Source organism: Rattus norvegicus, chromosome 4, assembly GCF_021556685.1.
Source record: "Rattus norvegicus strain SHRSP/BbbUtx chromosome 4, alternate assembly SHRSP_T2T, whole genome shotgun sequence".
Classification (NCBI taxonomy): domain Eukaryota; kingdom Metazoa; phylum Chordata; class Mammalia; order Rodentia; family Muridae; genus Rattus; species Rattus norvegicus.
In genome coordinates, this window is record NC_141537.1 from 40,951,282 (window position 1) to 40,978,617 (window position 27,336).

General features: G+C 36.6%; 1 protein-coding gene across 27 annotated transcripts in view; it reads left to right on the forward strand.

Moving 5' to 3' along the window:
• Phf14 (PHD finger protein 14) overlaps nucleotides 1-27,336 on the forward strand; it is a 183,226-nt gene that overhangs the window by 128,958 nt on the left and 26,932 nt on the right. For 4 of the 27 annotated variants that reach the window (XM_087658587.1, XM_087658600.1, XM_087658585.1 and 1 more), the window contains 2 exons: nucleotides 8,596-8,625; nucleotides 9,300-9,417. The exons of 4 other annotated variants lie outside the window; for them this stretch is intronic. In XM_087658587.1, coding sequence (XP_087514713.1) covers nucleotides 8,596-8,625; nucleotides 9,300-9,417 — 148 coding nt within the window. 27 annotated transcript variants of the gene reach the window in all.

The window sequence follows — 27,336 nt, forward strand, 5'->3', positions numbered from 1 at the left end:
TGTTTTCCGGGTCTGTGGTCGAGTTTGGCGTGGTAGCTTTCCTCAGTACTGCTTTATTTCTCTGTGTGCCTCTTTTCACTTTCTTTTTCTCAGTGGAACTTAGAAGCATTAAACACATCTTTCTAGTAGTTAAATTTAAAAAATAAACATTTTTATGATGTGACTAACAGGTTTGTGTCATTTATATAGCTCTAAATATGTGAAAGAAATGGTAAATTTTGTTTCTACGTAGTCAAAGAATAAATGTTATTTTCTAATCTCTAAGCCCTTAAGATTTCTCCTACCAAAATCAAGGCACAAAGTTTGCAAACACTATTACCCATGCATTTCTAATTCAGTCCTTTTCAGAGGAAGCCAAGTGTAAAGATGAGACACAGTTGTCTGTCTCCTTGAGTATTGTAAAATTGCCACTCTCGGTAACAAAAGCAGCACACACTATTTTTCAAAATAGTACTTGATAACATACATTTTCCTTTATATTTAAGCTCTTCTTTCATAGAATAGATTGATTTTGACAATCAAACTATTACCAATAATACAAGATGAGGCAACTCGGTGTTCAAAAAATAAAATATTCACTTGTAGTCAGTGAGAACCTGCCCAAGATCATGGCATTTAGGGTGAGGATTTCTATCTCTTTGTTATTTGAGTCTACTGTGGTATTATTAGTATGTTTCAATAAGACATAGTTCAGAGCTGCTATGATCTTTAAATGTTAATGCTCTTTTCTTATCACTTTACTGTGTAGATACCCTTCATGAGACCCAACTCTGCCACAGCTCATCCTCGGAGGCAATCCCGGAAACCTCTTTTATAAGTGTGATTTTAAAAATGCGGATAAAACTCTCAATAGAGCATATAAACTAAAGGAGACCAGCTGTCTTGTCCTTCCCATAAGCTTATCACTGCAAAAGTGCTTTTGCTTGTCAAGTTTGCATAGAATGTAATTGATTGGTTTATTATATGGGTAGACAAGGCAGTTAATTTGCCTGTGTGGATTTTTCCCTTTTTCTATTTTTCTTCTCTCTCTCTTTTTCCCTTCCTCCTTCCCCCTTTCAATATTCCGAAACACTTGGTGTATGCATTATTAAAAACAAGAGTGAGTAATGTCTTGTCAGAATTATTTTAGTGGGTAAATGTCTTTCCTCTTGTTTCTTTGGCAAAAGACGATACAGTATTTGGACTGAAAACTACAGGGAGCAGTAGGACTTTACCTGCTCTGTGCTCCCCTGTTACTGAATGAATATCTCTCTGTTATTTGTAAAAAGGAGAATGCTTTCCACTGATCTGTAAGTCTGTACCACCTCATTTGCTACATGTATTCACACACAAGAGCAGCTCTAGGCTCATATTTAATGCTATTTCTATCTGTATATTCCGCAAAAGGGAAAGACTGGTGAAGACTACAACTCTGAGTCCTGTGGAAGCACTTGATATAAGCACGGACATTTTATAACTAGAATTTAAAGTCAAGAATGAACATAGTATCTGTACTAGTGTTTAGGTAACTTCTCAGAAATACCCAACTCTATTCCTTATTGTTTTATTTACTATGAACTTGCTGTGTTCCATTTAATTTTACTTTTGAACTCAAATGTGAAGCTGTGAAATGCGGGACACACAGAGCTTGTTGAGTGTGCCGCCCGCCCGCTGAAAGATCTTCACCAGCCCTGTGTCTTCCCAGAGGCTCAGAGCTTACCTTTGATCCTCACGCTTTACCGATCCAGTTTTAAGTCAACGGCAGAAATACTTTGAATATTGCACCACTTAATCTTGAACTGATTTAGAAGAGACTGATGAAATTGGAATGCACATATCCATGTAAATTGTCAAATTGTCTCTTGAAATTCCATTGTTTATCATATGGCTTTGGACCTTTTCAGGTATAAGGGCATTTGGAATAGTTTAAACTTTAGGATTAGAATAGAGAATGCCTTAGATAGTAAATGCAAGTGTAATTGTAAAGCCGGTGTTTCTAGTGATCTAGTAGTTATAGGAACCATATGATTGGATAAAATGTTTAGTAAAATTAAATATGTATGAAATAATGTATAAGGATACTAGTAATTTATTGAATTTATTGCACTGAAAAAATACTCATAATCCTTAGGAAAAGCAGTATGCTTTCTCTGAGTCTTAAGAGAGAAACAGTTGATATTACTTAATTTATGGAAAAGATGGGAAACTCCAGCAAAATTAAGAAAAACTGACAGTGGATGCTTACCATTTTTCAAATGAACTATACTGTAGTCCAGTTGTCTTTAGCATAAGGTAAGAAAACATTAATGGATATTTTCTTAATTTATGGTTTCTTGTTCTCTCTGATGGGTTTTTGTTTTGGTTCTGAGAAATCATAGGTAGCATAGCTGTACTCGCAGTGTTAACTCAAAACTCTTCACAGTGGTTATGACTGGGACAGTGTAATTGTCATTCTTCATTCAGTCTTTAGTGCTAGTAAAAGACCCATGTTACATGTTTGTCACATGTTACAGGTATAAACTTCACAGTTCCTACATGATATAGTCTTTAAAGTCACACTCAGAACAGCCTTTCTTTAATAATCTCCTAAATGAAGTACAAAATTAACTTTTGTCTATTATTGGTCTTTTACTGTTCAAAGGGAAAATTAATGTTTATCTGAGAAAACATTTCTAAGTAATTAATATCTCATAAATATATGTAAGAGAATGACAGCCCAGGTATTTGACATTTATTTGGTGCAGGATAGGAAGCAGGAGAAATACTAAAATGTCAGGAAAGGGATGATATTTTAAGGGAGAGTGCTTAATTGGTGAGGTGCCATATTAGCATCAGTGCCTACCCACGTGAAAGGCTGGCTTATAATCCTACTGAGGCAAAACAAAGACCAAAGGATCTCTGTGATTGACTGATCAGCCACCCTACAGATTTGGCAAATAGGCCAATGACAGACCCTATGTCAAAAAATGTAGTGGAGGGTTTCTAAAGCCGTGTGGCAGACCAACACATGCGTACGCATGCACACATGCATGCACGCACACACATCCTATTACCTCTCCTAAAACATAATTACCTCCCCAACACTTACATAATATTGGGAGGGAGATTAAATGCCTCTGAAATTCAAAATGGCTGATAGAGTAGTAATAGATCAGAGTCACAAGAAGAATTTTTTGAGACTCAGTTGGGCTCATCTTATTCTCCAGCTCCACCAAATGTACTCTCATACCTTTCTGGAGTTTCTAATTGTGGGTCTATGATGAAACTCAAAATCTGAGTTTGTAACAGGTTTCAAATAATGTTAATTTAGCTGGTCAAAGACATTACTTTGAGAAGAATTCATATACAGTTATTTGTTTAAAATAATCTGATTTATTCAGTGCTGATTAATGAGTGTTGGTTTAATGCCTTTTAGGGGCCCTTTGTATAAAGAGGTTTGTAGAAAAGTAGTATCTTCTGAAACACATAACATACAACTTTCTTAATTGAAAAGACTTTAAATTAAACATTTATTTCACTGAAGAAAAACATTGCTTGTCCAAAATGTCATAATTCTTTCATTAAAAATAGTTATGAATGATATAAAAACAATATTTAGCCTTAGCTTGTATCGAATTTAATTTAGATATTTATGCATCAGTTATGTATCACCACATCTTGTGTTTCTTATATTTTTGGTTGTGAGCCTAGCCTTTAACGGCTGAGCCATCTCTCCAGCCCACATCTTGTGTTTCTTGAATGTGTATCTGAAACCATATGTGGCATAAAAATAGATTTCTGAAAAATAATGTTCACATTTGTTAAGTTACTTTCCCGTTTAGGCAATAGTGAAATACTTTTTTAAGCACTCAGATTTACAAACTTTAAACACATACATGCACATACAAACACATACAAAACCCCTCGTAAGTATGTTTTACTTCACGCACAATATGGAAATATGTCACCAAAATCTGTTTTGATTCAGAAGGAATCTGCAGCAGATTATTAGAATATTAACATTTTCTGAAACATTTTCAGTTTTCTGAAATTATTTTTGACTATTGAAACTTGTTTAAGAGACTTCCTCAAAACACGTACAGACATGACAAGACATATGAAGGCAGAATTTATCTATATCTGCCTGAGTCACCACTTTGTAAATTTATATATTTATAAGGAATGTGAACGGAATGTGAACGGAGTTGGGATTTATAAGAGGTTCTTTATAGGAGAAAAATGTAGGTTTCTTTCCTGTAGCGATCACTGCAAGGTGCTCTGTAAGCCTGTCAGTAAGATTGACTGCTGTTCAGGTACATAGGATGTAATGAAATTGAATGTTCATGCTGGGCTTGGTAAATAGAATGAGGTTGACCTCCTAGCCATTATCTCATTTATCTGATTTACATTGTGAAATCAAGATCTACACTATTGATTGGAGTATAATTAGTTAATTGTGAACAGGAAAATACAAAGTTACATGGAGCTTGAACACAGCAGGTTGTAGTGCTAAAAACGTTCCAAGGGCATGAGCAGATGGAGATCAGTTTATTAGAGAATAAAGCAGACGTGTTTCAGGTATGGAAATGTCTAATCATTCTCTCAAGCTGTGACGAGATATTTGACCTTATTGTGTATTGCCTTGTTTGATGTTCTGGGTTTTGTTGGTTTTTTTGTTTTGTTTTGTTTTCTTATTTCACTTTTGAAGTTGCAACCTGGCTGTTGCAGGTGTAGATAATGAGTTGATGCCACTCTTTAGGCGGGCTTGGATTTGGCTTTTCCCAAATCGTGTTTCACTTTATCAGTATTCACCTGTAATACTGATTTTAGACTCCCACCACCCACTCATTCACTGTTGCCTGTGAGAGAAATACTCAGTAGAATTAACGAAATAGCTTTCTGTGCTCCACCTTGCTCTGATATCTGTGATATATGACTTAAAACGAGTTTCTAATTAATTTGTATAGGAAATGTTTATGTAAGTGGTGACTTGCACTAAAATTGCTACATTTTACAAAAATTAACATATTTTACTTATAGGTATTATACCATTAACAGTTCATATCGTTTAAAAAATGTTAAGGGCCTCAGTATATATTCCACTTGTTTAGAATGTACATTAAATTGAAATGACTGGTCAGTGTTCACTGTAATAACTTATGACAGTTAGTTGCTGCAATTGTATTTAAATGGCTAGCTAGTAAGGTTTTATTTAAGCAGTGTTATTAGTCAAGACTAATCGAAGAGGAAGTCAGAAGATCCAGCCAATCAGTTCTCTAGATGCTCATGTTTCTAAATGAAAACTGCAGTGTTCTGTAGTTTCAGACACAGCTACTTTACTCAGCATTGTTTAGGGAATACTCACTATTGTGCTCCATTAAGGTAATAGAATACCTACAGTTATCAACACCAATGTAACCGTAAAACAGCACACCCCTTTTAAAGTCTGAGCCTCAGATTCTGGTTATTTTTAAAGGCCAATTTGTCATGTGGCCATAAACTGTTTGCTTAGGAGGTGCACTCACTTATATCATATTATATCATATTATTTACTTGGCAGCTAGGTTTCTTTTAAAGGAATTACTTAGTGTATGCCACAAATAACCTTATTGTTGTTGGAAATTAAGAAAGCTAAAGAAACCCTTTAGAGCAATGGTTCTCAGTCTTCCTAAGGTTGTGACCCTTTCATACACTTTAGCTCATTGCAGTAAGAACCAATCAAAATTATTTTTGTCGGTCTTTCGTAACTTTAATTTTGTTACAGTTATGAATTATAATGTAAATATGTATGTTTTCTGTGGTCTTAGGCAAATCCTATAAAAGGATCATTCAATCCTCCAAAGGGGTCACAGACCCCCAAGTTGAGAACCATTGTTCCAGCACCTTGACTAGTTTGCCTTTAGGCATAGAGAAAATTTTGAGTCAGATATATTTGCTTATTTCCACTTTGTCAGCAGTCACTCAATACCTAGGTTATTGCTTGTGTGGATCATAGCACATAGGAAGATCAATCATCTTCTCTTCTTCTCTAGTGTGCTGTAACACTAAGTAAGTATTTTAATAAAAATAGAGCTGTGCTTATTTAGTCTCTACATTTTCCTAAATCAACTTACAGAATATCGTAGAGAACTTCTCTGTCATTTGTGTTTGTATCAAATCTTAATGTAGAATGTAGGAAGTTGTACTTAATCGGTACTTGATTGGTCAGATTGTGTTTTACACTAGAAATGGGCTTTGTTTCGTTTCACTAAACTATAAATTTTAGGATTCCCTGTAGTCTAATGTGAACAATATTTACTAAATACTTTAAATATACTTCTTTAATCATCTCATTTAGTTTTTATTTAAAGACACGCTCTTCATATGCTAAATTTATATTTTGTTTATGATTAAGGTTCGTCCTTTTTATTATAATGTGCTACTGGTACAATAATGCTTTTCTTATATCAACATTTGTTTTGTTTAATAAAGTATATTGTGTTACATCACAGTCCTTTTCTTGGTCAATGACTTCTTTTGAAAATTTACATTTTAATCATTAATTTTGACAAATTAAGTATGTTATTGTATTGCTGCAATTAAAATGTTTTCAAGTACTTATTAGAAATAGAAACTAAGTAAAATTAATCAGTAAATTTTTTTATCCTATTATAGTTTTCAGGGCATTGCCTCATATAATACTTAGTTTTTGAATTTTAAAAATTTACTAGTTACTAAGTTTTGATAAAAATTTCACAGTGGTGTGTGTTCATAGGATATACAGTCTACTATTTTAAACTTCAATACTCTATGTTTTAATGGTATCTCATAAATTTGTCAGTAGGCCTAGTTAACACAAATTTTTGCAAATTCTGCTTGATTTCATCTCTGCCATGTAGGATATACTTGTTACTAGTACTTTCAATTATGATTTTGTTTCAATTTATCAGAATTAATGAAATTTTTCTATATGAAATAACCTGTAAAATTTCTTTGAATATCATATTATTTACTTGGCAAACTATTGACTTCAAGTGGGGTATTTTTCTATGTTTTTCTTTCTCTCTCTTGGATTTTGGTGGTTGCTAGGATAGAGACCACCGCTTTATGGTATTTAAACTTGGACTTGAAGCCTTTACTTACTGGTGAGTAAGCGAGGACCTTAGAGAACTATCCTAACACCCCCATTGTCTGCCATCATGAAAAAGACGACCTGAAATGTATCCTGATGAAGGTGTCAGGAAGAATTAGGTCATCTCTAAAGAGCAAATGCTTCACAGCATCTTCTGAAAGAGCTCCCAATACCAGAACAGGTATTGGATCATTTAAAAATTTTAATGTGTTTTTAGATGCCTCATTTCAAACACTGTCAATTTGCATAGCCTTAATAGTTTTGGTGGCCTAATTTCTGCATACAGAAGTTCTGTAAGAAAATTATGGTTGTAAAAATATACTGATACTATTAGAGGCAATGTGTGGTAGATTTTAAGCAAGTAAGAACCTTGAAGACCTGAAAAAAATTGAACATAAAAAAGTCAGACAAAACAGCAGATGAATAGTATTTTTACACAAAAACAAAGCACCAACTGTAATTCAAGCTGATGATCCTAAATATTGTATATATTCTCCCTGATGAACCAAATAATGGAATTCTTTATAACATTTCCATCAAAAATTAGTGACATATTCTATTCCCTACACTTAAAGCAGTGTTGCCTTCCTATCTATGACTCCAAACCTTCTTACCAACTTAGAAACAATCTTACTTAAATGTTTTTTTTTCAATTGTAGTATTTAGTGTAATGGAAATTTTAGTTAGTGAAAGGTAAATATATTCAAATGACAAAGAAAGATCCTGAGTATTAATTCTGTGGGCTTACTATATGATATCCTTATTTTACATTTGATATTAGCTATATGATCTTATTTTTAAACATCAGAGAAACAGTTATTTGACCATTTAATTTTTACTGTATTTTTAGATGTCTTATTTCAAACAATGGTATAATATATAGCATTTACCAGTTTTATTTTTTTCACTTCTATAACTGGAATTTCAGTAAACGTACAATTTAAGTTCATTTCCTGGTTCTCAGAGTTTTGAGAAAAGTTCATTTACTTATTTCAGTGACAAGGACTGAGTTTTGGAGCAATAGTGAGTAAGCCATGGTGGGTAACTATCTTGTACTTGGTGTGCCTGCATGATTTGACTCTGGAATTCTGAAATGGGTCCTTGAAAGGCTAGGTTTTTGTAGCATGATAAGGAATTCTGGCTAAAAGTATAGATTATTGTTTCCTTTATTGTGATCATTTTTAAAGTTACTTTTCTTTTTGGCATATGCATAAGAATAGCTCCTTTCTAATTTTCCCAATGCTTATTGACTAGGAATTTTGTGTTGTACTCAAGCAACCTGCTTAGTAAATTCCTCCTTTGGTGTTTTAGTTATAAGTTAATTGACTTAGAGGGCTCTAGCCAGTGAGAAATGACTAATAAAGAGAATTCGATTGGTTAAAAAAGTACTCCTTTGTAATTTAAAATACAAAGAAAATCAGAAATAAAACCCATTTTGATACTAGTTTCTCGATTTTGTGATTCCAGTTGATGCAAAATTCATTTTAAAAATCACTGAAATAATACAGATTTTTCTTCATTGTCAGCAGGATGAGATTGTCTGAAGCGAAGAATAGGTATGGTAGTTTCCTTAGATTATGTACATCATATGAGGCAAGAGACTATCAAATTATCTGCTAAGTGTAAATTATCCTCAGAAGTAACAGTACACAGAGAGAACTTGAAAAAAACTAGTGAGAATAACATACAGTCCTTGAAGTGGCTTCTTCCTGTATATTTAAATATTCTGTTACTTAACATAAAAAGATTATTTCTGCTGTAGATTTTGTTAGCATGCTATAAATGTTAGGAATTTAGAACGTTCATTTACAGTATACTGTAACTTGGAAAAATACAGAAATGAAATATAAATTGAATGGCAGTAATTACAGCTTAGACGTCTGTGAACTGTCTACTAGACAAATCATTAATACCCTTCATTCAAAATTGAATTTTGATTGCTAATTCTTTGCACATATGATTACATATATTTATTCATTCATATCTTAACATTTATATACTCTTAACTTTTTATCGTAGTTTGTTACTTGCAAATTATATTGTTTAAATTTTTCCTCTACAATATTTCTTTAAGATTTAGATCTTCTTTATTATAAATGTAAATTTCAGAATTTCCTGAGCAAAGATTAGAATTAAATGTTAAAGTTGTTATGTGTAACACTTTGTTCTTTTGTCTTTGAAATAAGTAGTTTCAACATTTAGATACACTATGACTCTGCTTGCCCTACAGATGTGATGAATGCAGACTGTGCTACCATTTTGGCTGTTTAGATCCTCCTTTGAAAAAATCTCCTAAACAAACAGGCTATGGATGGATATGTCAGGAATGTGATTCTTCATCTTCTAAGGTAAGGAGTAACAGTCTTAAAAAAAAGTTTCCTTTCATTTTGATAATTTTTTTATATCACAACATCCTTTCTGATTTTGAAAATTAAGAAAACTATAATATACAACATAAATTTCATCTATATAAATATTTAACTGTTTTGTATGTCCTCTGTATTACTCTAGAATATTAACTATTGTTATAATAGGATAATGTCTCTGCTAATTTATTGCATTGAGGCCATAGCAGGGAAGAACTGTTAGTCAAAAAGCTTAACAATAAAATCCTATTTTATTTCGGAGATGATTCATCTTAAGATAAAGTAAATTAAGGTTGTTTCACAGACTCAGGATGTTTTAAAAAGATCTAATTTTAATGATCTAAACTTATTTTAGCTAAGTAGAAAAGATAAGAATCAAATAAGTTTACCAGTTATCTTCTAAAATAAACTCTGAATTTCTTCAGAGTATCAGTTTTTTACCTTTAAATTATGGCAGTGAATAGTTTCTATTTGTTTGTTTGTTTGTTTAAAGCCCCTGAAGTGAGTCCTTGCACTTATTTCTCAGAAGTGCTGAATATATTTGAATGAGGACTTAATGAGTAGGTATAGGTTAACATTATTATTCCATAGCGTGATAATGGAAAAAATGCTTATTGTAGTATGAGAGTCACTTTTTTAAATAAGTTGAATCAATATGGAATTGATGTCAAATTTAATGAAATTGTTATTCTAAAAGTTAATTTTATTTTTACAATGTTGTTGAATCAGAAATATTCCTTTTTATTTAAAGATTTATTTATTTTATATATAGGAACACACTGACTGTAGCTGTCCTCAGACACACCTAAAGAGGACATCAGATCCCATTACAGATGGCTGTGAGCCACCATGTGGTTGCTGGGATTTGAACTCAGGACCTCTGGAAGAGCAGTCAGTGCTCTTAACCACTGAGCCATCTCTCCAGCCCCAGAAATAGTCTTTTTTGTTGTTGTTGTTGTTGTTTTTTAACTGGACATTTTTAAATTTACATTTCAAATGTTATTCCCTTTCCTGGTTTCTGGTCCATAAGCCCCCTATCCCATCACCCGTCTCCCTTCTTCTATAAGGGTATGCTTCCCCTCCCTAACCACCCCTACCTTCCCACCTCCCTGCCCTAACATTCCCCTACACTGGGGACTCCAGCCTTGGCAGGACCAAGGGCTTCTCCCATTGGTGCCCAGCAAGGCCATCCTCTGCTACACACGCACCTGGAGTCATGAGTCTGTCCATGTGCACTCTTTGGGTGGTGCTTTAGTCCCTGAGAGCTCTGGTTGGATGATATTGTTGTTCTTATGGGGTTGCAAACTCCTTCAGCTCCTTCAATCCTTTCTCGAACTCCTCTAATGTGGTAGTCTTAAGTATCAAAATTTATCCTAGCTTAACACAGATGCCTTATGAAACTGTTTCTTAAACTTCAAGATTATTGGTTTTTCAAAAGACAGTTTCTATCATTCACTAATGCTTTGTGCCTACAAAGTGGTCTCCATTTCTCCATCCCTACACCTCTCCTTCCATCCATCTGTGTAAACCAAATGCCCCGCCTCACTCGAAGCCTCTCATCAGCATTTAACTTGGTGAATCACTTCCTAGTCTTTCAGGTGCTTCCTTCCTTCCTGGTGCCTTAGTTTAATGGCTTCCTGTTCCCATTTTATTACAGTCCTTTCCTCTTTAGAAGCTGTCTGAAGAGCTCTCCCAAACTTACTTCTCTTTTATTGTTCTTTTCACCAGAGGCCTCCAAATGAAGCAAAACAAAGTGACATTTAATTTAATTCTATGTAACATTGTATTTTAATTTCTATGCCTGAAGATATTTATAATGTACATAAAAAGTTGAAAATATTTCTAGACTCTGTAAAATACTCTTTTCATCACAACTGACTTGGTTTTGCTTGGTTCACTTGGTTCACATTGTTAATCAGTAGTTTGGGTTTGGGTGTTTTATAGCAATTTAGCACTAAAGTATAGGTATATGATAATAAGTGACAAACCAATATTTTTACAATTGGTGAATAATTTACTATATTCATTCCATGGGTATAAATAGTAAATGTCCTGTAACAGAGGAGTTTTTCTGAAGATACAGTCTCAGCTCTGCATGAAAACCCAGCAGTGGTTTCCATCATCCTACATTTACAAATATGACCAGCAAAAATCAGAGAGCTTCTGTGCGTGCATTCCTGTCTTTTCCTCAGATTCGCTCCAGTGTTCTGTCTCAGTAATGACCTTTACTACAAAGTAGTACTGTTAGGCTCATAGATTGAATTAGGTACATATAAAAATTTAATTTCCATATTTTTGTGACTAGTTATGGACAGTTCCTTAGTTTTTTTCCTTAACTTTTATACTTATCAATTTTTAATGAACATAGGGCATTTGTTTTATAAAATACAATTTCCTAAGTTTTTGCGGTATGCACCTTCCATAAGAATATCACAGGTAGGGGTTGGGGATTTAGCTCAGTGGTAGAGCAAGCGCAAGGCCCTGGGTTCAGTCCCCAGCTCTGAAAAAAAGAAAAGAAAAAAAAAAGAATACACAGGTAGTGGGACTGAGGAGATGGCTCAGTGGGTAAAGTGCATCCTGTACAGGTAAGCATCAGGACATCAGTGCAGATCACCAGCATCTCCATAAAAGCCTGGTGTTGCACTCTGTATCTGTAACCCTAGCACTGGGAGGGACAGAGACTGGCAGGTCTCTGGAGCTTGCTGACGAGCCAATCCAACCAACAGAACGAGTTCTGGATTTAGTAAGAGAGTCTGAGTGGGACAGGAAGATACATGGCATCTACCTCTGGCACCGTCAAATACAGACATAATTAAGTGCACCCACTTGCATGTGTGGTATAAAGTAGACTGAGTATTGTGTTCTTTAAATATATTTCTTAGTTCTTCCTGAGTTATCCTTGATGGAGATCTCAACAACTGTGTCAACTTACATACCCAAAGTGAAGCTACCTTGTCTGACATGGTTAAATGAATAGACATCTTTCTTTTAAAGTGGCTTCTTTTCCAGATCATATATTCAAAGATCGTACTGCAGATTGAAGTATGGTGACTGTTCTTGTTACTTTTCTCTCTTCATCCTTGTTCAAATTCCTTTATTGAGAAAAGCTATAGAGTTTGCATGACAGGTCTGTCTACCACAAGATGAGATAAGCAGGGAGAATTCTCTTTTACTTTTTCATTCTAGTGTGCTACTCTTTTTGAACAGTAATAAATTGTGAACTTTTATTCATAGAAAACTTACCTAAAATCCTTATGTTAGATTTTCTGGAACCACATACGCATTACATACCAGCTGATCCAATTGGCATTTCTTGGTGATCAGTTACAATAGAATTACTCTAGTAGCAGGAACACAATTTTTAATGTATTTACTTTGTCCATTTTTTTGCAATAAGAAATTAAAATTTTGTAACTGATGTATAAAAACAAAAATATCAATGTATTTGTTTTCAAGTAAATAGTTTTGACATTTGTGCCTCTTTGGAAACTTCATAGAGCAATCTCCCCAAGGAGTATCTTGACACAATACATTAAACAAGCACATTTAATTGAACCTGGTAATATGGGAGATTGAATGTCTAGATTTTATGTATTGTGAAGATTTATGGAAAATATTAAAATGATCTGCGCTTAAAAGTTCTTTTAAATTTGAAGCTTATAACTGACCCATAAAAAGGACTTTCTAATACTTTAACTATTCATTTGACCTCTGGGATTTTCTATGACATACAGGTTGGGTTATAGGTTTCTGAATTTAGCATTACTGAAAGAGAAATCATTCTCATGTAAAATACCACTTCCTGTCTGATGTAGTAGCTTTGGCCCTTGTGCACAGCGATTGCAGTTTACTGAAATGTGCTTCACTAGTCTTTCTGCGTTTTGATTTAGCCTTTGATGCTTTAAGACATGTAAAAATCTGTAAAAAGGAAAAGAAAGAAAAGGAAATGCTTTGTACTGTTCTGTCCATGAGAGTCCTGTAGAACAAATCTGGGATGGAAGGTAGATTTGCTAAGTCTGTTTGTTTGTTTACTTTGACTGTGCATTGGTACTTTGCCTGTATACATGTCTGTATGAGGGTGTCAGACTCCTCAGAACTGGAGTTACAGACTGATGCGAGCTGCTGTTCGAGTGCTGAGAATTGAGCCTCTGTCTGGAAGAGCAGCCAAAGCCATCTCTAGCCCCTTGCTAAAGGTCTAAATATTTAATCTATGGTGTTTCATTCTCTCTAACTGCTTTAGGTTGTTTGTTTGTTTATTTGTTTGTTTGTTTTTAATGTAAACTTCGGATTTCCTCCTTGCTAGTGAGTAGGGTTAAACAACTCCAAGCTTCCTGTTGGGCTTTGGATGCTAAGCATATTTGTAGTTCTGATAACATTTTCCCTAGGGGAAAAATGTGTAAATGTCTTTTCACCTTGTCGTTTTTAATTGAGTGTTGTACTTTGGGGCTACTAGTAATATATCATTTCTGTTCCAAAATTATAGCCAGTGATCAAGTTAAAAAAGAATCAATTTGGTAGGCTACAAGAGTCTAAAGGCAGTCTGAGCTACATAGCAAGACTTAGTTTAATCACGAGAAGCCAACAGTAACAAAGGTTATAGTATATTGTTGCTTATGTTGTGAACTATTAATGGAAAAACTGCCTACTTAAGGAAGTTATGTGCTTTTTTATCATAGCAATATTTTATTAACAATTTTAGCAAAACAGATTATCTACTGTCATTCTTTTACAGTATAGATGAAATCAGTACTGATCTGATAGGCTAATAATCTAACATTTTTACATGATTATATAATATAATTAATCATATGTTTTACCGAGTCATACCTGGAAATATGATTGTTTCCGATAAAATTTGTCAGTATTTATGATACACCTGTTTTGATATATTTCTTTACAGGATACAAAATAGTTAAAACATTTTAATATAGATAATTATTGTTTCCTAATGTACTCTAAAATAAATTTGCAGAATTAAAATACTAAAATTTGCTTTTCAAGATACGCTTATTACAAATGTGAAAAAGCCAATCCGTTTCCTGAGTTAAGTGGAGTGCGAGCCTGATGAGTTTATGCACCGTGCTGTGGGACGCCATGTATGACAGGAAACCCAACCAGAACTGAGAAAATCAAAGTACAGTAGGATACGCTATGGAAGTGCCTTTGAGAAATCACAGCGTCCTTCTGCCTTTTATTCTAAAATAGCACTTTGTGGTTTTTCTTATTTTCATTTTACAGCAAAAAAATATGTTTTTACATTTTTAAAAAATTAGCATTGATGCCAAAAAATATTTTCTAATAGTTTTGAAAAAGCCAGTAAAGAATTCTTTAACCTTCCTAACAAGGCATCTGCCGTACTGATGCTTACTGTATTCACAAAGCATGTGAGTAGAAGAGAAATACTCACTGGAAGAGATGACTACGCCTGAGTGAAGTAAACTGGCATACTGTAAACTGTGAATGTGGAAACCTCACCAGTGTCATTTATATTCTTGCTTTAAATTGCATTGGAAGATTTCAGGCATTTTTGTGACGATATGGGTAATTCGTTTACTCTAGTTTACTAAACATGTAGTTTAAGTATTTTAGCATCGTACCAACTTGTCTGTGTTTTTTTTTTTTCTTTCCTAACTTGTATGTTGTACCTTAAGGATATATCCTCTTGCCTATCAGTTAATTTTTTTTGTTTCTTTGTTTTGCTTTTTTAGTGTACAGCATGACATTTTCCTATATATGTGTCATTGTGAGATGCAACCCTTTAAGGTAATCCTTAAACCTAAACTAACCTGAGTGAACTCAGAGAGGAGTTATAACAGAGTTGTAGACACAGGGCATGTATACTGTGCTGTCAGGATACTTGAATTTCAATGAATTTGTATTTTGACAATTCTAAAATTAGGATGTATATCATTAACCATTTTGTACTTAAAGTGATAATTTTCATTTGTCATTAAGTATGATCAGAAATACTGTATAATGGGAAAGTAATTAAATTATAGTAAAATCAGAATATGCCTGTAGGGTAGAAGAAAGAGCTATGTGTGCTCAGGAAAATAGATGGGTTCAGACATAACTACAGTGCTGTGACCTTCAACAAGTGTTCCAGTTCTGTAAGGTTGAACTTGTTTTGTAGCAGTGGTTGAGATTCAGAATTAATGGTGTGTTTGATATAAGAGATGTTTTTTATAAAGCAATATCAACGTGAAACACAATTTCCTGAAAACATACCAAATAAAGTTTCCTGTTTCTTTCAGAGTTTCACATTAAATAGTTGAGGTCATGTGTAACTTTTCTTGCAGAATAAACATCCAGTTATTCTTGGAATTAAGAGGCAATGATAGCTATCATTATATAATAAACAAATTTAAACCAGGGCATTTATGGTTTCTTGATGACTAAAATTGCATATTATCCTATTCTGAATTTTACATCAGGAATAATGTATATTTCCTGTTAAATATTAAATGGTGCTCCTCTGAATTACTTAGCAGATCAAATTTTAAGCACTGGCTTTGTCAGGCCTGATAGGAGTAATAGGAAAGTAAGTCATATGAACATAAGAGGAAAGACAGACCAGTTTTAACCGCAAACATGATGGAATAGCAAAGGAACTCTGCCCAGACTGCAAAGACGCACTATTTCCTTCTACTTTATGGAACTTTTAGCTAGAAATTGAAACAAAACGATAAAATACATTAAATTTTAAAATAATACCAGCCAAACATACACTTAAGATAATTAATGTCAGGCCAGAGAGATGGCTCATTGCATAAAGGCACTTGGTGTACAGGCCTGACGAATTGGAATCTATCCATCAAGTATAAACCCAGACACTTGTGTGTGAATCTATCTGGAAGCTCACAGGCCAGTTAGCCAGTAGGATGCAATGAGACAAAAATAACAAGAGACCTCCCTTGTGTGTGTGTGTGTGTGTGTGTGTGTGTGTGTGTGTGTGTGTCTGTGTGTGTGTGTTTGTGTGTGGGGGGGTGTCTGTGTGTGTCTGTGTGTGTGTTTGTGTATGTACATGCATACATGCGCATATGTGTGCACACACATAATATTAAGCAAAAGCTATTTTTGAAAGATAACCTGTGTTCATTTTGTCAAAGTATATATTGGGTTTTCTTTGTTTGCCTGTTTATTTAGGAGACAAGGTCTTGCTGTGTAGCATTGTCCTCAGATTTTTCTACATAGGCTAACATTGCCTAGCAAGTGCTGATATTTACAGGAATGTGCTGCTATGCCCAACTTGCTGTATACAGGATGGGAAATTATGTTCTAGTAGATTATAATAGAAAGTAGTAGTAGAAATAGGATAAATATATAGAAGTAAATATATTTGTAGATTGTTGAATTGAACTACAAAACTAGGAAGTAATAATTCAAAACAGCAAGAATATTTAAAAGAATAAGTGTTAATAAAATTCTGCTTTAAAGACACTTTTTTCTGTTTTCTCTTTGTTTTTGTTGTTATTCTTCATTCTGACTCCACTTTTCCAAATAAAGTTGGAATCAGTAAAGATAATTGCATACTCACAGTCTTGTAGTGTTCGTACTTGAGAGTCTAGAATTGGAGTAGTATGTACAAGGCCAAGGCCAACCCTGGGTTGTACCACTAAAGGAAACAAAACAAGACACAAATATACTTCCTGTCATCAAACTAAGACATGATCTTTGTGGAAAATTTTCAATGGGTATAAAGAAGGAAATCAACTTATTACAATTATAAAGGCTGGTTACTTATGTCTTTCTACTCATATTTTAGTCTTATCAGTTTGTTATAAAGCAAATGTCCTTAAGATAATTGTATACACAATATACGGGTTTCCTTGTTTTTTTTTTTTTTTTTTTTTTTTTTTTTTTTTTTTTTTTTATTAACTTGAGTATTTCTTATATACATTTCAAGTGTTATTCCCTTTCCCGGTTTCCGGGCAAAATCCCCCTCCCCCCTCCCCTTCCTTATGGGTGTTCCCCTCCCAACCCTCCCCCCATTGCCACCCTCCCCCCATAGTCTAGTTCACTGGGGGTTCAGTCTTAGCAGGACCCAGGGCTTCCCCTTCCACTGGTGCTCTTACTAGGATATTCATTGCTACCTATGGGGTCAGAGTCCAGGGTCAGTCCATATATAGTCTTTAGGTAGTGGCTTAGTCCCTGGAAGCTCTGGTTGCTTGACATTGTTGTACTTTTGGGGTCTCGAGCCCCTTCAAGCTCTTCCAGTTCTTTCTCTGATTCCTTCAACGGGGGACCTATTCTCAGTTCAGTGGTTTGCTGCTGGCATTCGCCTCTGTATTTGCTGTATTCTGGCTGTGTCTCTCAGGAGCGATCTACATCCGGCTCCTGTCGGTCTGCACTTCTTTGCTTCATCCATCTTGTCTAATTGGGTGGCTGTATATGTATGGGCCACATGTGGGGCAGGCTCTGATTGGGTGTTCCTTCAGTCTCTGTTTTAATTTTTGCCTCTCCCTTCCCTGCCAAGGGTATTCTTTTTCCTCATTTAAAGAAGGAGTGAAGCATTCACATTTTGATCATCCGTCTTGAGTTTCGTTTGTTCTAGGGATCTAGGGTAATTCAAGCATTTGGGCTAATAGCCACTTATCAATGAGTGCATACCATGTATGTCTTTCTGTGATTGGGTTAGCTCACTCAGGATGATATTTTCCAGTTCCAACCATTGCCTACGAATTTCATAAACTCGTTGTTTTTGATAGCTGAGTAATATTCCATTGTGTAGATGTACCACATTTTTTGTATCCATTCCTCTGTTGAAGGGCATCTCGGTTCTTTCCATTTTCTGGCTATTATAAATAAGGCTGCGATGAACATAGTGGAGCACGTGTCTCTTTTATATGTTGAGGCATCTTTTGGGTATATGCCCAAGAGAGGTATAGCTGGATCCTCAGGCAGTTCAATGTCCAATTTTCTGAGGAACCTCCAGACTGATTTCCAGAATGGTTTTACCAGTCTGCAATCCCACCAACAATGGAGGAGTGTTCCTCTTTCTCCACATCCTCGCCAGCATCTGCTGTCACCTGAGTTTTTGATCTTAGCCATTCTCACTGGTGTGAGGTGAAATCTCAGGGTTGTTTTGATTTGCATTTCCCTTATGACTAAAGATGTTGAACATTTCTTTAGGTGTTTCTCAGCCATTCGGCATTCCTCAGCTGTGAATTCTTTGTTTAGCTCTGAACCCCATTTTTTAATAGGGTTATTTGTTTCCCTGCGGTCTAACTTCTTGAGTTCTTTGTATATTTTGGATATAAGGCTATATCTGTTGTAGGATTGGTAAAGATCTTTTCCCAATCTGTTGGTTGCCGTTTTGTCCTAACCACCGTGTCCTTTGCCTTACAGAAGCTTTGCAGTTTTATGAGATCCCATTTGTCGATTCTTGATCTTAGAGCATAAGCCATTGGTGTTTTGTTCAGGAAATTTTTTCCAGTGCCCATGTGTTCCAGATGCTTCCCTAGTTTTTCTTCTATTAGTTTGAGTGTATCAGGTTTGATGTGGAGGTCCTTGATCCACTTGGACTTAAGCTTTGTACAGGGTGATAAGCATGGATCGATCTGCATTCTTCTACATGTTGCCCTCCAGTTGAACCAGCACCATTTGCTGAAAATGCTATCTTTTTTCCATTGGATGGTTTTGGCTCCTTTGTCAAAAATCAAGTGACCATAGGTGTGTGGGTTCATTTCTGGGTCTTCAATTCTATTCCATTGGTCTATCTGTCTGTCTCTGTACCAATACCATGCAGTTTTTATCACTGTTGCTATGTAATACTGCTTGAGTTCAGGGATAGTGATTCCCCCTGAAGTCCTTTTATTGTTGAGGATAGCTTTAGCTATCCTGGGTTTTTTGTTATTCCAGATGAATTTGCAAATTGTTCTGTCTAACTCTTTGAAGAATTGGATTGGTATTTTGATGGGGATTGCATTGAATCTGTAGATTGCTTTTGGTAAAATGGCCATTTTTACTATATTAATCCTGCCAATCCATGAGCATGGGAGATCTTTCCATCTTCTGAGGTCTTCTTCAATTTCTTTCCTCAGTGTCTTGAAGTTCTTATTGTACAGATCTTTTACTTGCTTGGTTAAAGTCACACCGAGGTACTTTATATTATTTGGGTCTATTATGAAGGGTGTCGTTTCCCTAATTTCTTTCTCAGCTTGTTTCTCTTTTGTATAGAGGAAGGCAACTGATTTATTTGAGTTAATTTTATACCCAGCCACTTTGCTGAAGTTGTTTATCAGCTTTAGTAGTTCTCCGGTGGAACTTTTGGGATCACTTAAATATACTATCATGTCATCTGCAAATAGTGATATTTTGACCTCTTCTTTTCCGATCTGTATCCCCTTGATCTCCTTTTGTTGTCTGATTGCTCTGGCTAGAACTTCAAGAACTATATTGAATAAGTAGGGAGAGAGTGGGCAGCCTTGTCTAGTCCCTGATTTTAGTGGGATTGCTTCAAGTTTCTCTCCATTTAGTTTAATGTTAGCAACTGGTTTGCTGTATATGGCTTTTACTATGTTTAGGTATGGGCCTTGAATTCCTATTCTTTCCAGGACTTTTATCATGAAGGGGTGTTGAATTTTGTCAAATGCTTTCTCAGCATCTAATGAAATGATCATGTGGTTCTGTTCTTTCAGTTTGTTTATATGAAAGATCACGTTGATGGTTTTCCGTATATTAAACCATCCCTGCATGCCTGGGATGAAGCCTACTTGATCATGGTGGATGATTGTTTTGATGTGCTCTTGAATTCGGTTAGCCAGAATTTTATTGAGTATTTTTGCGTCGATATTCATAAGGGAAATTGGTCTGAAGTTCTCTTTCTTTGTTGTGTCTTTGTGTGGTTTAGGTATAAGAGTAATTGTGGCTTCGTAGAAGGAATTCGGTAGTGCTCCATCTGTTTCAATTTTGTGGAATAGTTTGGATAATATTGGTATGAGGTCTTCTATGAAGGTTTGATAGAATTCTGCACTAAACCCGTCTGGACCTGGGCTCTTTTTGGTTGGGAGACCTTTAATGACTGCTTCTATTTCCTTAGGAGTTATGGGGTTGTTTAACTGGTTTATCTGTTCCTGATTTAACTTCGATACCTGGTATCTGTCTAGGAAATTGTCCATTTCCTGAAGATTTTCAAATTTTGTTGAATATAGGTTTTTATAGTAAGATCTGATGATTTTTTGAATTTCCTCTGAATCTGTAGTTATGTCTCCCTTTTCATTTCTGATTTTGTTAATTTGGACGCACTCTCTGTGTCCTCTCGTTAGTCTGGCTAAGGGTTTATCTATCTTGTTGATTTTCTCAAAGAACCAACTTTTGGTTCTGTTGATTCTTTCTATGGTCCTTTTTCTTTCTACTTGGTTGATTTCAGCTCTGAGTTTGATTATTTCCTGCCTTCTACTCCTCCTGGGTGTATTTGCTTCTTTTTGTTCTAGAGCTTTTAGGTGTGCTGTCAAGCTGCTGACATATGCTCTTTCCTGTTTCTTTCTGCAGGCACTCAGCGCTATGAGTTTTCCTCTTAGCACAGCTTTCATTGTGTCCCATAAGTTTGGGTATGTTGTACCTTCATTTTCATTAAATTCTGAAAAGTTTTTAATTTCTTTCTTTATTTCTTCCTTGACCAGGTTATCATTGAGTAGAGCATTGTTCAATTTCCACGTATATGTGGGCACTCTTCCCTTATTGTTATTGAAGACCAGTTTTAGGCCGTGTTGGTCTGATAGCACGCATGGGATTATCTCTATCTTTCTGTACCTGTTGAGGCCCGTTTTTTGACCAATTATATGGTCAATTTTGGAGAAAGTACCATGAGGAGCTGAGAAGAAGGTATATCCTTTTGCTTTAGGATAGAATGTTCTATAAATATCCGTTAAGTCCATTTGGCTCATGACTTCTCTTAGTCTGTCGACATCACTGTTTAATTTCTGTTTCCATGATCTGTCCATTGATGAGAGTGGGGTGTTGAAATCTCCCACTATTATTGTGTGAGGTGCAATGTGTGTTTTGAGCTTTAGTAAGGTTTCTTTTACGTATGTAGGTGCCCTTGTATTTGGGGCATAGATATTTAGGATTGAGAGTTCATCTTGGTGGATTTTTCCTTTGATGAATATGAAGTGTCCTTCCTTATCTTTTTTGATGACTTTTAGTTGGAAATTGATTTTATTTGATATTAGAATGGCTACTCCAGCTTGCTTCTTCTGACCATTTGCTTGGAAAGTTGTTTTCCAGCCTTTCACTCTGAGGTAGTGTCTGTCTTTGTCTCTGAGGTGTGTTTCCTGTAGGCAGCAGAATGCAGGGTCCTCATTGCATATCCAGTTTGTTAATCTATGTCTTTTTATTGGGAAGTTGAGGCCATTGATATTGAGAGATATTAAGGAATAGTGATTATTGCTTCCCTTTATATTCATATTTGGATGTGAGGTTATGTTTGTGTGCTTTCATTCTCTTTGTTTTGTTGCCACGACGATTAGTTTCTTGCTTCTTCTATGGTATAGCTTGCCTCCTTATGTTGGGCTTTACCATTTATTATCCTTTGTAGTGCTGGATTTGTAGAAAGATATTGTGTAAATTTGGTTTTGTCATGGAATATCTTGGTTTCTCCATCAATGTTAATTGAGAGTTTTGCTGGATACAGTAACCTGGGCTGGCATTTGTGTTCTCTTCGGGTCTGTATGACATCGGTCCAGGATCTTCTGGCCTTCATAGTTTCTGGCGAGAAGTCTGGTGTGATTCTGATAGGTCTCCCTTTATATGTTACTTGACCTTTTTCCCTTACTGCTTTTAATATTCTTTCTTTATTTTGTGCGTTTGGTGTTTTGACAATTATGTGACGGGAGGTGTTTCTTTTCTGGTCCAATCTATTTGGAGTTCTGTAGGCTTCTTGTATGTCTATGGGTATCTCTTTTTTTAGGTTAGGGAAGTTTTCTTCTATGATTTTGTTGAAGATATTTACTGGTCCTTTGAGCTGGGAGTCTTCACTCTCTTCTATACCTATTATCCTTAGGTTTGATCTTCTCATTGAGTCCTGGATTTCCTGTATGTTTTGGACCAGTAGCTTTTTCCGCTTTACATTATCTTTGACAGTTGAGTCAATGATTTCTATGGAATCTTCTGCTCCTGAGATTCTCTCTTCCATCTCTTGTATTCTGTTGGTGAAGCTTGTATCTACAGCTCCTTGTCTCTTCTTTTGGTTTTCTATATCCAGGGTTGTTTCCATGTGTTCTTTCTTGATTGCTTCTATTTCCATTTTTAATTCCTTCAACTGTTTGATTGTGTTTTCCTGGAATTCTTTCAGGGATTTTTGCGATTCCTCTCTGTATGCTTCTACTTGTTCTCTAAGGGAGTTCTTCATGTCTTTCTTGAAGTCCTCCAGCATCATGATCAAATATGATTTTGAAAATAGATCTTGCTTTTCTGGTGTGTTTGGATATTCCATGTTTGTTTTGATGGGAGAATTGGGCTCCGATGGTGCCATGTAGTCTTGGTTTCTGTTGCTTGGGTTCCTGCGCTTGCCTCTCGCCATCAGATTATCTCTAGTGTTACTTTGTTCTGCTATTTCTGACAGTGGCTAGACTGTCCTATAAGCCTGTGTGACAGGAGTGCTGTAGACCTGTTTTCCTCTCTTTCAGTCAGTTATGGGGACAGAGTGTTCTGCTTTCTGGCGTGTAGTTTTTCCTCTCTACAGGTCTTCAGCTGTTCCTGTGGGCCTGTGTCTTGAGTTCACCAGGCAGCTTTCTTGCAGCAGAAAATTTGGTCTTACCTGTGGTCCCGAGGCTCAGGTTCGCTCGTGGGGTGCTGCCCAGGGGCTCTCTGCAGCGGCAGCAACCAGGAATACCTGTGCGGCACCTTCCGGAACTTCAGTGCACCAGGGTTCCAGATGGTCTTTGGCTTTTTCCTCTGGCGTCCGAGATGTGTGTGCAGGGAGCAGTCACTTCTGGTTTCCCAGGCTTGTCTGCCTCTCTGAAGGTTTAGCTCTCCCTCCCACGGGATTTGGGTGCAGAGAACTGTTTATCCGGTCTGTTTCTTTCAGGTTCCGGCGGTGTTCAGGGACAGGGGTCCTGCCGCTCCTGGGCCCTCCCCCACGGGAGCCCAGAGGCCTTATACAGTTTCCTCTTGGGCCAGGGATGTGGGCAGGGGTGAGCAGAGTTGGTGGTCTCTTCCTCTCTGCAGCCTCAGGAGTGCCCACCTGACCAGGCGGTTGGGTCTCTCTCTCACCGGGTCTCTCCTTGTTCTTTTTTAATCTTATTTTTAATAACCTGTATATATGTGTGCTTGTGTGTAGTGGGGAGTATATGAATGCAGATGCCTGCAGAGGCCAGAAATGGACACTGAATCCCTTGAGCTGGGGTAGTAAGGCACTCAGTGTCCATCCTGGTTGGTTAGCTGTCAAGAAAGTTTCTCCAGTGAACTTGTTGTAGCTATATTCCAAAAGGGATCCTGGCCAAGGAATACCACAGAGTCACAGCACACAATAAACCCCACATAAGAGATTTATTGGGATGGAACAAATGCCCCAGGAGGGTGGCTTCCTCTGCTGTTGTTAGAAGCAGCAGAGAATAGGGAGAACACAGGGTTTATAGGGTTTCTTGGGATGGATTGGTGCTTTCCAGGGAGCCTGGGATTGCGGGATTATGTGGTCTGATTGTTGGGGATTGGTAGGGTATGTTTTTTCCTTTGTAGGTTAGGTCCTGACCACTGGGGCTGGTAATGGCCATTATAGCCTTTAGAAAACAACTGACATTTTTCTTAATTATTCAAAACCTTGTACCCTTAATAATCAGTACAAAGCTGTTAGAAAACTAATAAATTGAAGAATAAATAAGAATAAACTCAAAAAAAAAAAAAGAAAAAGAAAACATCTGACACGTAAGCCCTTGGGAAGTCTTGGGGTGGGGTGGGGCTGAAATGGCTTGGGTGTTTTGTTTGTTTTTGTTTTTTCTTTTTGCCTCTACAGCCTGGCTGCTGGAGCTTGGGGGAAGGGGTATGTAAACCTTTTGTATGCCTTGAGGGTTTACAAAGTTTACAAAGGTAATTAGAACAAATAGCCACATTGGCTCATCAACTGTATGTATAAATCTCTTCTCAGGATGGATAGGTATCATGGAACAAGTTGTAAGTGTAGGTATTAAACTTCATTTTATTTTGTTAATGTAATTAGACAGTTGCAAGAGTCTATGACAGCAAACTGCTCCTTAATAACTCAGGTTAATATCCACCATATCTATCCTGCCACTCTGTTAAATACAGTTCATTTTGTGCTGCTCTAGGACAGGAAAAGAATCTAAATTAAATAGTTTGCACAGCAAGGGAGAGAATGCTGTGTAGCCAGACATTGTGGTAGACACACCTTTAATCTCAGCACTCAGGAGAGTGAAGCAAGCTGTGAGTTTGAGGCCAGTCTGGTTTCCAGAGTGAGTTCAAGTCCAACAAGGACTATATAGTGTCTCAGAAACTTAAAAAGAGGGGGCCGGGTGGGGGAGACAGTGGGAAAGAGGGACACAGAAAGAGATGTCTTTCCATATCTTTGTCTTCTTTTTTATCTCAGGAAAAAAATGCCTCTTCATTTTTCTCCATCTTAAGTTTCAGTTCCCATCAATATGGTGTATACTTTTTAGGTCATTATCAAAAGATCTCATTTCACATTCCAGGTCCAAAAATCCAGGTCAGTAAGGCAGGTGAAAAAGAGCCACCTGTCTCTCTTCCTTCCCTCCTTCCTCTCCTCCCATCCTGCTGTTTTATTCTCTTCCCCAACTCTCACTTTTCTCTCTTCTATGCTTTGGTGTCTCTGTTACAGAATGCCTTGTTGGCTGGGACAGGTTGTTTTAAATTGAAGTTACCATATTTGTTCATGTGTGTTGCTATAATAAAATAGATGGAGCAAGTTAATTCATAAAACAAATTTTCCTGACTGTCAGCTTAAGAGGTTCAGAGTCCTAACAATGTCATTGCTTCATTGCTAGCAGAGGAATCTCATGGTAGGTGACATCACAGAGACCCACTAGAAGAGAGATCTATAAAGAGAGCAGGTGAAGACGCTAGAGTCAGACTTGTTCTGTACCAATCTTCTCATGACAGCTAGATGGGATCAGTATGTCATCTCCTACTTCTGGAAGCAGTGCAATTAATGGCCTAAAGACCTTAAACTTTAATTTTGATTATACTGATACCCTAACACTGCCAAGCGTCCAGCATAAGACCCCTTAGGTGAGAATCCTGGTCTCTCCCCAATCCTTAGGACTAGCCTGGATTCCTTGCCTGCTTCCATTGAGAGGCTGTTCGTCTTGGTATTCAGCAGGGTTTTTCTGAGTTGGCATCCTTTTGTGTCTGAGTCACCTGTACCAGTGAGACTGAAAACTCCTACATCAGGGTTTTTCCCATCCTCTCAAAGACAAAGGGCCAGGTGTTAAACATGTCTTTTATAATATTTTAACTGTCTACTTCTCCACAGCTGGCCTGTTTCCTGCTTAGCCATTTTTGAAATTATTTTTAAAGTCTTATTCTGGCAAAAGGGGGTATATAAGTGATATGGGTCCTGTATCCTGTATTATGCTTTATAGGCCTGAGGCTGTTTATTGATGCACAAAAACTGTCTGGTGCATAAATCTGTGCCAACCATGACCCAAATATACAGAAAAGGAAAAAGAGAAGAAAGTACCTATTCAGCAAATATAAAAATCATATATTTTAAGAAATATTTCTGTTCTACTACACTCAGCATATCCATATATGTGTGTGTGTGTATATATATATATATATATATATATATATATATATACACACACAGAGAGAGGGAGAGATGATTATAGCAAGTATTTTTAAAATAGAAATTTAGTTTAATTTTAAAATCTTTAGTTCTGAAGTGAAGAATACCTAATTTGCCTAAAAGTCTATAATGAATCTGGCAGAAGAAAAAAAAATGTGTTCTGCTCCTCCATTGTTGGTGGGATTGCAGACTGGTACAACCATTCTGGAAATCAGTCTGGAGGTTCCTCAGAAATTTGGACATTGAACTGCCTGAGGATCCAGCTATACCTCTCTTGGGCATATACCCACAAGACGCCCCAACATATAAAAAAGACACGTGCTCCACTATGTTCTTCGCAGCCTTATTTATAATAGCCAGAAGCTGGAAAGAACCCAGATGCCCTTCAACAGAGGAATGGATACAGAAAATGTGGTACATCTACACAATGGAATATTACTCAGCTATCAAAAACAATGACTTTATGAAATTCGTAGGCAAATGGTTGGGACTGGAAAATATCCTGAGTGAGGTAACCCAATCACAGAAAAACACACATGGTATGTACTCTCTGATAAGTGGCTATTAGCCCAAATCCTTGAATTACCCTAGATGCCTAGAACAAATGAAACTCAAGACGGATGGTCAAAATGTGAATGCTTCACTCCTTCTTTAAAAGGGGAACAAGAATACCCTTGGCAGGGAAGAGAGAGGCAAAGATTAAAACAGAGACAGAATGGAATACCCATTCAGAGCCTTCCCCACATGTGGCCCATACATATACAGCCACCCAATTAGACAAGATGGATGAAGCAAAGAAGTGCAGACCGACAGGAGCCGGATGTAGATCGCTCCTGAGAGACACAGCCAGAATACATCAAATACAGAGGCGAATGCCAGCAGCAAACCACTGAACTGAGAATAGGACCCCCGTTGAAGGAATCAGAGAAAGAACTGGAAGAGCTTGAAGGGGCTCGAGACCCCATATGTACAACAATGCCAAGCAACCAGAGCTTCCAGGGACTAGGCCACTACCTAAAGACTATACATGGACTGACCCTGGACTCTGACCTCATAGGTAGCAATGAATATCCTAGTAAGAGCACCAGTGGAAGGGGAAGCCCTTGGTCCTGCTAAGACTGAACCCCCAGTGAACTAGA